General features: G+C 37.7%; 1 protein-coding gene across 3 annotated transcripts in view; it reads left to right on the top strand.

Moving 5' to 3' along the window:
• Nucleotides 1-15,383, top strand: part of mroh1 (maestro heat-like repeat family member 1) — a 152,450-nt gene that overhangs the window by 78,412 nt on the left and 58,655 nt on the right. For all 3 annotated transcript variants that reach the window (XM_051936041.1, XM_051936040.1, XM_028818100.2), the window contains exons 18-21: nt 2,923-2,975; nt 5,195-5,302; nt 5,436-5,555; nt 6,053-6,175. In XM_051936041.1, the coding sequence (XP_051792001.1) occupies nt 2,923-2,975; nt 5,195-5,302; nt 5,436-5,555; nt 6,053-6,175 (404 nt within the window). The remainder of the gene's footprint in view (nt 1-2,922; nt 2,976-5,194; nt 5,303-5,435; nt 5,556-6,052; nt 6,176-15,383) is intronic.

Here is a 15,383-nt window from a genome sequence, read left to right as displayed (position 1 = left end):
AAGTCACTTGATGGAAAGTAGTATTTATTTAAAAAGATTCAAAATATAGATAGATAAAAACTTTATCTATCTATCTATCTATCTATCTATCTATCTATCTATCTATCTATCTATCTATCTATCTATCTATCTATCTATCTATCTATCTATCTATCTATCTATCTATCTATCTATCTAAGTTTGTGTCTGTCTGTCTGTCTGTCAAGTTGTATGTTTTTTTTATGGATTTCTGTTTATGTTTTTGGATGCTTATTTTCATATTTTGGACTACTGACCTTGGCCCTTGTTGATATAATTAAGTTCATATGAAACATCAACCACTGTAAAATCATCTATCTTGCCCAAAAAATTAATGGAAGAATGTGTCCTGCTTCTACTAGTAATCATGCTACACCTACTTTCAAATTTTAGAAAATCATTTTTTATTTGTTTCTTTCCCTGCAAATAATATGGCAGAGTTTTGGCTCTGAGGCTAGGGATCTGTGCTGGCAATCAGAAGGTTGCCGGTTCGAATCCCGTAAAATGCCAAAAGTGACTCTAATCTGTTGGGCTGTTGCGCAATGCCCTTAACCTGCAATTGCTCCATCCTGGGTATGACATTAACCTACATGCAGCCCTGCAACTAGGCCCTCCAACCTGTAGGGAAAAACCTTGGGGTTGGTGGCAGAGTTGGCACTGTAGCCACCATAAAAAAACCTCACACTGTTCCATTCCATCTGAACTAGTGTGGTGCTAAGGTGTCACCCGTTGCATGGCTACACTCGGCCCTAATCTGGGATCCTGAGTTGATTTGTCATGTGGTGGGTGCGGTAATGCTCTGTATCAGTGCGTGCTCCTAACTTCCACCTCCTCCTCCTGCAAATCATATTCCTTCTCCTGTTACTGGGCCTTTCCACTTCTGTTAGCAGGTCTGTTCCATCAGTTAAGAAACCTTCTCTTAATTATACAGTATTTTGAAGTATGGTATGATTTTGTTTCAGTTTTAGGGGTTAATATGGCATTTTGTAGCCACCTCCATTTCTTTATTTTTACCTCCCAAGTTTTCTCAGAAAAGAACTATGTGTGGGTATGGATTTTTTGTATTTGGAAACAGGATTCTGTCACATGCTACACATTTAATCACATTAGCAATGGCATAACAGATTCATTGCTATTTAACTTATCATGTTGTTTCCTCACAGAGTAACTTGGGATTTTACATGTTTGTAATCATAAATTCACCAGTTATTTTTTATGCCTCTCCTAGAATTGTGACCTTGGCATAGATGATGTGCTTGTGCCTCTTAATGATCCTTAGAGCAATGTTTTCTGTAGGTGCAATATGTGCTTCAGTTAGGGTTACCCATGGCAGATCGGTCTAAGGGGAGGTATCAAATAAACAACAAACCATAATTTTACCATCATTAAATCTAATTAAATCTAAGAGAGCCATGGCCACTCTTGAATCCATAATGACGAGTGGTGGTGTTTGCCAGCTAGACCCAAGGTAGGTGGCAACATGTAGCACAGTTGGACTCAGTCTAAAAAAGCTGCATATTGTGAGCTGCGAAGCTGATCGCACCCCCAGAAGTTACAGACACCCCTGGGAAAACCCCTAAGAAACACATAGACAGATTACCTTCACATTCCTCCTTTCCCTTCTAGCCGGCTCTGTCGCGTAATATGCCTCTCGTGCGGTGCTCCACCTTCTTAAAAAGCCTGCACGGGCTTCTGTCAGTTTGTTAAACTGATTGCTTCCTTCTCCTTATCCCTCTCTCAGACATTCTCTCCTCCTGGGGAAACTGTCATCTCTGACTTGTCATGGAGGAGCACGTTTAAACTTTTGAAAAGAGACAAATGTTTAAACTTTTGAAAAGAGACAAATGTTTGTTTGGAGTGTTTTGAATGAAGTTCCTTTCTTTTCTACAACCTCCTGTGTCTCTGTGCAAATCTGTGACCCAAGCGTGACAATATATCCACCATGTGGGCTCACCAACCACAAGGTGAAAGTGAGAGTCAGGTAATTGCAACTTAAAAAACCATTTGCCATCTATGTTGTGAATTAATGGTAGGTGCCATTCTGCCCACCTAGAGGATCTCTAGAAATTCTGCCAATAACAGTGGGGAAGATTCATTCCTGAACAATTTGTAAAACTGGTTCGTACTTACCCAAAAAGAATTAAGACTGTTGTCGCAGCAAAAGGGTTCTCAACAAAGTATTAATGTGTAAGGTTTGAATATAGAAAATGGTTTATTTTTTCTTTGGAAATGTATTGTTACAGCAGAAGCGTCCACATTAAAAATACTGAATGGATATGTAAGTATACAAATCTTTTGCCATGCATAAAATTATGACTTTCAAGGGTATTGAGTACTTTTGCACACCACTGTATTAAGACTCTTGGTTGTCCTGGGACCATCTGGTACTTCCCCAGAAAAACTGAAGAAAGTTTATAGTAAGAGAAAGGCATGGTCAACTTGGCTTAGGGTATTGCTGACCACTAAAATGGAAAGAAAATGGTGATGAAGAGGATTTTGAACATGGATTACACAATTATCATGCTTAAACTAATTACTGTAATGTTGATTAATGTGTTTGATTTTGTATATTTATGCATTATAGGGCAAGTCATTGATAAAGTTTAGCATTGAAAAAATGGAGGCAAAAGTACTCTGCAGCACTTTGTATTTTACCATTGTAATATGCAGAGTCTTACCAATGTATATCCATTTTCACCACTTCCCAAAGAGCAAACATTTGCGTATTTGATAAACTGGCCTGGTGTATGTACAATATGTATTTGCATATACTGACATCCTGTTCAGGGATGACTGTTGTCTTGCTTGCATTACTCCTGCTGAATTAGGCATTTTTTTCTTTTTCTTTTTGACATGTTAGAACATTCAATTTAAATACAACTTCTTGCAACTTTAATTTTTCAGAAACAACTGAAGAAACTATAGATGCTAAAAAATGGGAAGATTGTCTGCTTGAGGTAAATAAAGTAAAGTGATAAATGCCATTGATGTTTGTGACTATTATAATCTAGCACATTTTATATTCTATGCTTACATATTTTGATTTAGTAATTTAGTGTTTTCAAAATAAGGAGAATAATGTAATATATAGCTTTGCCCTTCATACCAAAGTATTTTGGTTAAAGCCATTTTTTTAAGTGAGATCTATTTGTTTTATCTGTGCATCTTCTTGGTGAATACATTACTAAAACAATCTTGTCAGAATTGTTTTAGTGAAAATAAATCTTGTGTTATTTTCCAGAAGAAATAATTTTATGGGAGCAGTTACAGCTAAGAATCTGTTAAATATGCTGTTACCATCATACTACACCTATATATGGCAGTTTTCAACAATCCTTCATTTAAAAATGTGCCGAGTTCTACCATCTTTTTTGATACAGTATTTTTTGGTAAACAGTAATCATCAAGTCATGTCATAAAAATTTATTGAATTTTAGCCAACTCACAAAGTAGACCACACAAGTACAGGTACCTTTTGTTCTTTAGCCAGTCCATTTTATGTACAGTATATGGATCAGGTCATTTTCAAGCTAAACATAAACACCTTTGCAGCTTTGAGATGTTTTGGAGATAGTAGCAGGGGTTGTGAATAACTTTTATCTATTTGACTCATTTTCTTTTCAGTTTTGTAGTATATTTGCCTTGGCTATTGAACAACCAGTAATGTAGTTACTTTCTGGAGGAACTGTCTTTACCTTCCATGTTAATATAAAATAAGCATTTTAACTAAGAGCTATCTATTATTATCAGTCCTAACAAATTTGCACTATGGACATTTAAAATTACCCATGGTGACTTTAGCCACAAACATGTTCTTTATCAGAGAGTACATCCAATGAGTTTATACAGTACATTCTTTACACGTTTTGATAATAACCGTAATGAAGTAAACGTTTTAGCCCCAACTAGCCAGCTATCTTTACATTGTTCATCAGATAGTTTCTTAGAACCTCTCTGGAGCTATTTGAAAAGTGTGCTTTCATGGCCTTAACAAACTTCATCCAATACATGGGGCCTGTATATTGGTCACTAACGCAGCTGCCATTTTCTTGTTCTGTTTATACCTCTCAGTCAGATGTAGAAACCCTGTTACTTACATTGCACAGAAGGCCTCTTTATGTTACTTGACATTTTCCCTCACCACAGGTACCAACCAACAGTTCCTTGGGGTACTGCCAGTACAGGTAGCAACCACCTTTTGGTCAGAACTCTGTACTGCCAATCCACTACTGTGACTCTGATCAGAGTCATTTCAGACTCCACGCTCCTGACTTTCCCTACTATCACAGAAGTCCAATTATCATTCATAGGGTCACCATTTAGAATCAGATCAAAAATGACATTCCTCCCAGTTAGATCTCTCCAGGTGTCTCTGTAATTTACCAATGTGAGTATTCAAGTTGTTCAGTAGGTCTAGTCAGTAAATGTTATGGTTTTTAAAGGCTGATTATAGTGACTAGCTCTTTGGTGCATATGTGCAAAAGAAGCATAGCCTCTCTGCGTGGAGGTGAATGTCTTCTTGAGGAAGGCAAATTCCCAACTTTACAGTACTGTTTTAAACTTTTGAGTACCTTATCATCTCCTAAAACTTCTATTGTACTGAAACTTCAGAGTAGGAGAAAGACCTCTTAAATTAAGAGGTTTGCTTCAAGAACCAATGTTGTTCCTGAATCTGAGCCTACCTCTAGCTACCTGCTATTTTTCAGCCATTCATCCAAGCTCTGTCTTCTTTTCTCAAGTGAGATTACATTCTATACCCCACGAGCCATTTTCTATCTCATGTGTGTAGGCCTTCTAGACCTATCACAGACATGCTTTTTACTCAACTAGTATCACATCCTAATATCACTCTTTATCTTTTGGGTGCTGAGCCTACATAGTGGTTCCACATTGTTTGTTCATCTTGAGCTTAAGTAGGCAGTGCAGATTACCAGGAGCTTCTTGGCAGACTCACGCACCTGGTTTATTTTTTGATTGTTCCGTGTCTAACCCATGAAAATGTGGCAATGAAAAGAGTTGCCTATTCTTATTATATACTAGCAGATGAGAACAAATCGAAGTTTACTTGCTATATGTAAATGTGACAGTACTACCTCTGTTACTACCACTACTACAAAATTGTTTTGCTCATTTTTTATTTGTGACTTTTTTTTCTTTTTGCTTTCTTAAATTGCAGTTCTTGTCCAAGACCCTTGTTACAATTTCAGATGACAAATGGACTAGTACGCTGGCAATTGAAATGGTTGGATATCTTACAAGCTATAATACCTTCTTAGATGAAAAGGTATGTTTAGAGACGTGGCATTCATATTTTACTTAATGTCTGTGTTTAATGTCAAACTATTTTGGCCTGTTAAACTACTTTATAGTTATTTGTCTAACAATTGCACATTTTAATGTGTGACATTTCTTTATAGAACTTTTTCTACAAGTGTATTGGAGTGACTCTTCGTCAATGTTACAATAAAGATGTTGTAAGAAAACAGCTACAGGAAATTCTTTTGACTGCACGCCATAATGACTCCCTTGAGAGAGAGGTACTATTCCACATGCATTTAAAAGAAACATTATTAGTACTTTTTCTTATGTTTAACCAGTTTAAAAACAAAACATAAATATTTATTTTATTTTACTTTACAAAAGTGATGATGAACTCAAATGCATCTGAGGTAGATTTGCCATTAACACTAAAAAGAGTTTCCCTAGTATTTTTTATGTTATAGTTCACCTTCCTGAATGTTTAATCTGAATGTAATTCCAAATGGCAGTGTTTTACTGTGCTCTTCTTATGAATGTACTATGTTCAATATTTGTTTTTAACCAAATGGGGGAGTGAGCTGCAAGAAATGAGACTAACTTGTCTATAGGAGAATGTGATTGATGGAGAAGATGGTTATTTTATCTGTTGGTGAAAAAGATAAAGAATTGCTATTTATCACAGATCACTGATGGGCAAGTGAACCTACTCTTGTTTTACTTATTTATTTAATTTAGAAATTTGTAGTTTTGACATTCAGAAGTTATTCTTTTGCAGGGAATTGCAGCGGGTATTGGATTGTGTGCCTCTAAGCACCTTGATGACTCATTAGGAAAACTTGAAGATTTTGGAAAGTCTGAAGCATTTAAAAAAGCATCAGGCATCTTTGGTCTTCTTAAGGTATTTTTATTGCATAAAGATTTCTTTGAAGTTTTTCTTGCTGGAATTTCTTTAAAGTGTTAGAAATTGATCTTATGGGACCCATATATCTTGTACTATGAATATCTTGATTTTTTAGATATGTTCCTTATAATTATTTAACTCAACATTAGTGTTTTTCCTTTCAGCCACTAAATGCATTGCTATAATTAAAATATGCACTTCTTGATTTGCAAATATCAATAGGGTCATTATTTTCATATATACTGAGTGAAATCCTTACTTGCATGTGCAAATTGACACGAAACATGTCACCACTCTGCAATGCCATGATTTGTGAGCATAACTACTGCACCTCAAAACTTCTTTCTTTCTTATCTAAAAATATGAAGAAATGTCAGGTTTTCCATTGTACAGGGTGCCCACAAAAACACACCTTGATTTTAAATGGTTACAAAATTAAAATTTATAGGAATATTCTTTCACCTTTGAGGCTACAGTTTCATCAACTCATAAAGTTTCCTATGGCATCTGTTGATTACATACACTCAATGTGCGCCCCACCTGTTACTTGGCAAACATCGATGCGATAATCGCATTTTTGACAGCAGGTTTTCATCATTTTCAATTAACGCATGGAGATCCATGCAGAATTAAAGTCACATTGCATTGTCTGAAGGTTGTAACTTCTGCACCAATTGCACCTTATAAGGGTGAAAGTGCAAGCAATTGTGTAAGATCTTGCTAACCGTGCTTTTTGGGACTTGTAACTCTCGGCTAACTCTACGCATTGACTTTTTCGGGCTCTGCAAAAAGGTTTCTCTGACATGATTAACAGCTTCTGGTGAGACTTGTGGTCGGCCTGAATGTACCTTTCTCTGGTCACAGATGCAACCTTCCTCAACAAAATTGTTATACCACTTTAAAATGGACTTGTTAGTAGGCGGATTCACATGAAATTTGTGTCTGAAAGCATGCTGCACAGTCATAACACTTTTTGCTGTATGAAATTGCAACACACACCAGCTTTGTTGCTGTCGGGTGAGCGCCATCTTGAATTTCACGGTCTGCTAGCGGTATAAGGAGTGCACAGAAGAATCTGCGGGGAAAAGAAGAAACGTGTTGAGTTAATATATTTGCTGTCATCTTATTTATTAACATAGTCCAATAAGTTTTCATTTTGTAACCATTTAAAAACAAGGAATGTTTTTGTGGGTACCCTGTATATCACTGAATTTGATTTGATTGTAAACCTCAGTGATATGATACAACAGAGACAAAAGGAAAATTAGTTTCTTGACAGTTATCCATCCATCCATCCATCCATTCTCTTCTGCTTATACGAGATCGGGTCGCGGGGGCAACAGCTTGAGCAGAGATGCCCAGACTTTCCTCTCCCCAGCCACTTCTGCTAGCTCTTCCGGGGGAATTCTGAGGCGTTCCCAGGCCGGCCAAGAGACATAGTCCCTCCAGCGTGTCCTGGGTCTTCCACGGGGCCTCATCCCTGTTAGACATGACTGGAACACCTCACCAGGGAGGCATCCAGGGGGCCTCCTGATCAGATGCCCGAGCCACCTAGAACCTCCCGGATGCCCGAGCTTCTCACCCTATCTTTAAGGGAAAGCCCAGACACCCTGCTTCTCATATAATTATCACTGTCCTGTTACACTCTTCTTGTTAAATCCTATCTTATATTCACATCCTTTCCTCTGGACTGTTTATTTGAAAAACTCCCGAGAAGAAGCTGAGTAGAACATTAAGATTGCTAAACAGAAGAATCAGAAAAAAAAGAGTGCAGATGTTGGTTATTTACTCATCCATAATCTCCACATTTGTTTCAAATGTCCCCTCCCTCTGGGCTTTTGTTTACAGTGGAATTCTATCAGTTCTAGGTTTGGTTGATTTTTTTTTTTCTAGAAAACCACTTTTCATCAGATTATCTGACATGGACCTTGTTAAACTGGATGACATCTGAGCCAGGATTAACACCTTGGTCTTCTCTTTTCATTAGAGATCCAAGATTGGTATTGGCCCTGAATTTTACATTCACAGTGTCCCAGTTACACTTGTGTCTGGTGGAACTTATATGTGTATAAATCAGTGACCATGAGTCTTTCCTTCTGATGGCATAACAATGTTTCAGTATACGTGTTGCGAGTGTTTTAGGTGCACTGTGAAAGTAAAATTCAGGGCCAATACCAAGAGTGCCAGAGAGCTGTCTGAATGTTGGCTATCTAATGAAATAGCATTAATAGACACCTGGACTTGAACCCAGCATATCTAGGCATTGTAGCACATTGTTATGTATCTTTACTTGTTTTCACTGTGGGTTACTTCTACCAGAAATTATTTATTTCTATTTTTCTTTAATTTTTTTGAAGTGGCAGACTGTTCAACTTTCAATATATTAAGTAGTACTAGGGTGTTGTACTGTGTTAGCCATTATGAATGTAGTGAAAAGTCAAGCAAAATGACACTACTGACTTCTAGCAAGCGCAGAGGTTGCCACCAGATTTACATAGTAAAGAAGCTGCTACTTTTTTAAGAATGAGGGACAGATAGAATTAGGCCAACACCTAAGCCCTATAGTACTTCCACCCTGACACCTGAATTTTGACAACACCTCAGGAAAATGCCCATATAGATTAAACACATCCCAAAAACAAATATATAAAAATATTCCTTATTTACTATAATAACTACTTATTTATCAACAAAATTTTGCCGTCTGTATGGGAAAAAATTAATCAAGACTTGCATAGATGGTCAACCCTTCATCTCACTCTAGCTGGAAGAATTAACGTTGTTAAGATGAATATTCTTCCTAAGCTTTTTTTTTTATTCCAAAACATTCCAATATACATCAATACATCATTTTTAAGCAATTAAATTCAACAATAACCTCATTTATTTGGAACTCAAAACATCCACGTATCCAAAGAGCGACCCTACAAAGGCCTCAGGCAGAAGGTGGCATAGCTCTACCTAACTTTCAGTTTTATTATTGGGCAGCAAACATACAAGCTATAAAAACCTGGACACAAATAGATGAACATACACAGGCCTGGTCCGCAATTTAAGTAAAATCCTGCAGTACTTCTTTATATTCCCTGCTTTGTGCCCCAATAAATGCAAGGTATTGGCAATATACTAATAACCCAATTGTGCTTCACTCACTCAGAATATGGAACTAATGTAGAAAGCATTTTAAGATGGAGAAGCTTTTATCTGTGGCACCTCTGCAAGAGAACCACCTCTTTCAACCCTCGCAAACGTATCCAGTTTTTAATATCTGGAAAAAATTTGGAATTAAACTGCTCAGAGATCTTTATATACAGTGCATCCGGAAAGTATTCACAGCGCATCACTTTTTCTACATTTTGTTATGTTACAGCCTTATTCCAAAATGGATTAAATTCATTTTTTTCCTCAGAATTCTACACACAACACTCCATAATGACAATGTGAAAAAAGTTTACTTGAGATTTTTGCAAATTTATTAAAAATAAAAAAATTGAGAAAACACATGTACATAAGTATTCACAGCCTTTGCTGTGAAGCTCGAAATTGAGCTCAGGTGCATCCTGTTTCCCCTGATCATCCGTGAGATGTTTCTGCAGCTTAATTGGAGTCCACCTGTGGTAAATTCAGTTGATTGGACATGATTTGGAAAGGCACACACCTGTCTATATAAGGTCCCACAGTTGACAGTTCAAGTCAGAGCACAAACCAAGCATGAAGTCAAAGGAATTGTCTGTAGACCTCCGAGACAGGATTGTCTCGAGGCACAAATCTGGGGAAGGTTACAGAAAACTTTCTGCTGCTTTGAAGGTCCCAATGAGCACAGTGGCCTCCATCATCCGTAAGTGGAAGAAGTTCGAAACCACCAGGACTCTTCCTAGAGCTGGCCTGCCATCTAAACTGAGCGATCAGGGGAGAAGGGCTTTAGTCAGGGAGATGACCAAGAACCCGATGGTCACTCTGTCAGACCTCCAGAGGTCCTCTGTGGAGAGAGGAGAACCTTCCAGAAGGACAACCATCTCTGCAGCAATCCACCAATCAGACCTGTATGGTAGAGTGACCAGACGGAAGCCACTCCTTAGTAAAAGGCACATGGCAGCCTGCCTGGAGTTTGCCAAAAGGCACCTGAAGGACTCTCAGACCATGAGAAAGAAAATTCTCTGGTCTGATGAGACAAAGATTGAACTCTTTGGTGTGAGTGCCAGGCGTCACGTTTGGAGGAAACCTGGCACCATCCCTACAGTGAAGCATGGTGGTGGCAGCATCATGCTGTGGGGATGTTTTTCAGCGCAAGGAACTGGGAGACTAGTCAGGATAAAGGGAAAGATGACTGCAGCAATGTACAAAGACATCCTGGATGAAAACCTGCTCCAGAGCGCTCTTGACCTCAGACTGGGGCGACGGTTCATCTTTCAGCAGGACAACGACCCTAAGCACACAGCCAAGATATCAAAGGAGTGGCTTCAGGACAACTCTGTGAATGTCCTTGAGTGGCCCAGCCAGAGCCTAGACTTGAATCCGATTGAACATCTCTGGAGAGATCTTAAAATGGCTGTGCACCGATGCTTCCCATCCAACCTGATGGAGCTTGAGAGGTGCTGCAAAGAGAAATGGGCGAAACTGGCCAAGGATAGGTGTGCCAAGCTTGTGGCATCATATTCAAAAAGACTTGAGGCTGTAATTGCTGCCAAAGGTGCATCGACAAAGTATTGAGCAAAGGCTGTGAATACTTATGTACATGGGATTTCTCAGTTTTTTTATTTTTAATAAATTTGCAAAAACCTCAAGTAAACTTTTTTCACGTTGTCATTATGGGGTGTTGTGTATGGAGGACTATTTCGGACAAAATGAAATAAATAAATAAATGCGCAAATAAATTAAAGTTCTGTGAAATGTGAGCATAAATAAATAAATGTATCATGAAATGAAGCCTTAATAAATAAATGTGCCATGAAATGAGAGCATAAATAAATAAATGTGTCACGAAATATGTTTTTTGTTGCTTATTTATTTATTTCATTTTGTCCGTAACATTCCTCCAAACCATCATGAAATACGACTTGAAATAAAACTGTCACTTTCACTCGTCAAAGTTGAGAGGGTGGGCTCTAACACACCATCTAGTTATTGATTGGTTAATCGACTTCTGTAGATTGGCTATGCCTAATTCAACATGGCTGTGTGTGAGATGGAAGTAAACGAGATAGCACAAGAATTAATTAGAAAAATGCTTACTACTGACGATGAAATGGATTCTGCCGAAGATATCACATATTTCAGAGAGAGAATTGTTGCAGAGAAATGGAAGAATGCAAGAAGACCGACGTTCCAGTTTGAATTAAATATCACACATTTTACTTAACCATGTAATTTCACATTTATGATCTTTTCACACTGCTGACATTATTCTGCAAAACCAAAATTATTTCTCTCCTTCCATACTTTACATTATGTTAACTGGGCTACTTATTTGTGGACTAATAATATTACATACCTGTGAAGGAGATCCTCTTTTCTCCAAGTCCAGAGGCAGCAAGGCTTGCTTTGACAAACACACTTGGTATTTTGGTAGAAGTCTGGTCACTTAGACAACAGAAATTATGTGTGTACATTATGTGATGTACTATGCTTGGAGAAGGCATCCTTCTAGTAGACCTAAATTGCCTCCTTGGGTTGTTTGAGCCCCCATACGGGGCAAATAGCCGTGCTACCTCTGCTGTTAATTAAAAGAAGCAACACATTTAATTTTTGACATGCAGCAATATAGTTTTTAACAAGATAAAATTGAATGTGTTCAATAAATGTGCTCATCACTGTATTTCTTTCACTGCAACACTGAAAGCCCAGTTAAATGTAGAGGAGAATCATCCTTTCTGGAATGTGGGCACCATGTTTTGAGGATTGTTTAGGAAAGCTAGAAGTAGCAACATACTACAAATAACTACAGAAGGGTAAAACTGAATCAGGATACCAGGAAACACTGTATAAAAAATATGCTCACTAAACTGCAAGGAACCACAGGTCTTAGAGAAAGAGAGAGAGAGAGTATAAATAAATGTTTAAAACCTACTTTAAACAGTAATTATGGGGAGTGGTGAAAAACAAAGAAACGTGTTGTTTAATTACGAAAAGGGGGGAAAAAACAGGTAAAACAACAACAAAAAAAACCCCAGAAACCAATTGTATGAAGAATACAAACTGAAATGAAAATGAATCATATTTTTATATATAAAAAGTGGTAGAAAAAGCAGAAAAAGGCAAAGGTAGTAGACTAACAATTACATAGAATAAAAAATTAAAAATACAATTACATGAAAAATATAAACAATGTGATATAAGAAAATAGAACATATTGGTAAACATAGAAAAATAATTAAGAAAAAAGTAAAAAATGAAATACAGTCACATATTGAGAAATCAAGGAATAATACATGCATAACAACATAGAAAATTAGTAACGGAAAGCTATTTAATAGCATGAAAAATTAACTCAAAATTGTTTCCACAGTCTTTCTGCTGTGGGTTACTGAATGTACTAAAACAAACACTTGCAACAATATATGTGTATAACATACCGTTAAGTGAGAAGAAAAACAACTGTTCATATTAAAGTTTATTATCCTAAAAATGCACATAAACCTGTTTTGTTTCCTCCACATCCTTTGCATCAAATTAATTTCTGCATTCTCAGTCTACCAAAATCACTTGACAGTAGGTGAAAACTGCATTTTAAGATAACCACTGTTCAATTATACTCATTAAGTTTCCATCCAGTTTTTTGCGAGGTTTTGTTATCGACAAACAGAATATACGTAAAAAAAATTTGCGAAATTTGCTGTCTCCAGCCTGTTTCCATCAAACTGGCTTTTTATCGATAAAATGGTGTGCGTGATGACGTCATCCCCCCCAAAACGAACTGTCGCATAACTTTTGTTGTATCGCGAAAAAAATCTGCCCTTGAGCCGTTTCCATACATATGTCGCAAATTATCTACCTTTTGTTTTCCACGTTACACCCCCTCCACTAAACAAAGAAATGGAGAGATTATTCAGACAGTTTTTTGAAATTTGCCAGCTTACTGTTATTTCAGTTTCACAAATAATTGGAATTGTACATAATATCCGAAGACGACAGCAGAATGAAGCAGTTGCTTGTCTGATAGCCCTAGAGCTCGAAGAAAGTACCCCAGTGCGACGAAACCCACGGGTATGGGAGAGACGACGGAATAAGACCTTCTGGGAGGAGGTGGTGGAGACACTTAACAGAAAATCTCTGGCTGCAACATTTTATAATGACACGGCCGATGTTTGAGATGTTGTGTGGATTCATCAGTCCTGATGTTGCGCCCATCACAGGTTGCCACCGACCACCGGTTCCAACCCAAAAGCGGATTGGCATCGCCCTTTACAAGCTGGCAACCTGCGCCGAGTATAGAGTAGTTGGAGAAACTTTCGGGGTTAGTAAAACTACCGTCCATCGATGTGTATATGCTGTGTGCACCGCTATTAAAGAAAAATTAATGCGGCGTTATATCAGACTTCCGACTGAAGCGGAGGCCAATGAAATTGCATATCGCAATTCCTTGGTGCATCTTGTGCCACAGATTTACGGTGCGCTGGATGGCACGCTTGTGCCTATTCTTCCCCCGACGGAAGGCTACCGCGATTACATTAATCGCAAAGGGTGGCCATCTATTGTTCTCCAGGCCCTTGTTGATGACAGGTGCATGATACGAGACATTTGCGTTGGCACTCCTGGAAGTGCCCATGATGCAGCTGTGTTTGCAGCATCGGATCTGTACAGGTGAGCCTACCTTTTAACATCCCTTCTCAGTGCGATAACAACTGGAATTAACCTGCTTCCCTTAAGGTTTTTAATTAAAACTGAAATTTGAATTAATACAAAATAACGACGTTTAATCAAAAAAAAAAACTCTCTTCATCAGACCATGCGAACCGCTCCGCCATTCTCGTTTTGATTGCACGTGATGAAAATGTGACACATTTATTTGCGTTAAAGCCCTTTTTTCCGACAAAAACTGTTTCCAATGTAGTTTTTGCGACATCTGAAGTATCGATATAGAATTTATGCGCTAAAGTTAAACGGAAAAATATTATGTCGACATGTACAACATTTTATCGATAATTAGCATTTCCATCGGCTATATCGGTAAAAAAATTTGAAGCGCTAAATATTTTTTCGCAAAAACTCCTTGGATGGAAACCTGGCTAGTGCAACAAAGTGAATATAAAGAGGCGAGTATGTTTATAAAATGATGGCTCCAACTCAACTATTGTGCGACATTCACAAAATATTTCTGTTAGATTTAATAGCTCTTCAGTATTCAGCAACTGATATTTCGTTTGTGATATGGCTACCGTCAGGTCTTTCTGTTTACTTGTAGGCAGGTTTGTATTTTGCAGACAAATAACTATTGCAAATTTACAGCGCTATTAGCACAGCCACCTAAAATACAGTAGTATATCTTGAACAGGAGTAGAGTGAGTACTCGACAAAGTGGGGGTAGGTCTTCGGCTATCAAGTGGGGCACTTACAGCTGAAACCTCATGTGCTGATTCCTGAGGGGATGAAGAGGTTAGAGCTTCCTGAATTAAAACTGCCGCTTCACGTAGCAACTCTGGGCAACTTTTTGTAGCAGTCATATTCGCCATGGACACTCACAAGCACAACTTTAAGCATGCGCTTTGGTACCTTGAGAATCATATGGCTCATAGTTCGATTACTCTAGGCTGAAGGTAACACTCAACAAATCAATAACTAGAGGGTGTGTTAGAGCCCACCCTCTCAACTTTGACGAGTGAAAGTGACAGTTTTATTTCAAGTCGTATTTCATGATGGTTTGGAGGAATGTTACGGACAAAATGAAATAAATAAATAAGCAACAAAAAACATATTTCGTGACACATTTATTTATTTATGCTCTCATTTCATGGCAAATTTATTTATTAAGGCTTCATTTCATGATACATTTATTTATTTATGCTCACATTTCACTGAACTTTAATTTATTTGCGCATTTATTTATTTATTTAATTTTGTCCGAAATAGTCCTCCATAGTTGTGTGTAGAATTCTGAGGAAAAAAATGAATTTAATCCAGTTTGAAATAAGGCTGTAACATAACAAAAGGTGGAAAAAGTGATGCGCTCTGAATACTTTCCGGATGCACTGTAGATAACACCTTTGCA

The sequence above is a fragment of the Erpetoichthys calabaricus genome, chromosome 13 (assembly GCF_900747795.2).
Source record: "Erpetoichthys calabaricus chromosome 13, fErpCal1.3, whole genome shotgun sequence".
Lineage (NCBI taxonomy): Eukaryota > Metazoa > Chordata > Cladistia > Polypteriformes > Polypteridae > Erpetoichthys > Erpetoichthys calabaricus.
This window is presented reverse-complemented; position numbering and strand designations above follow the sequence as displayed.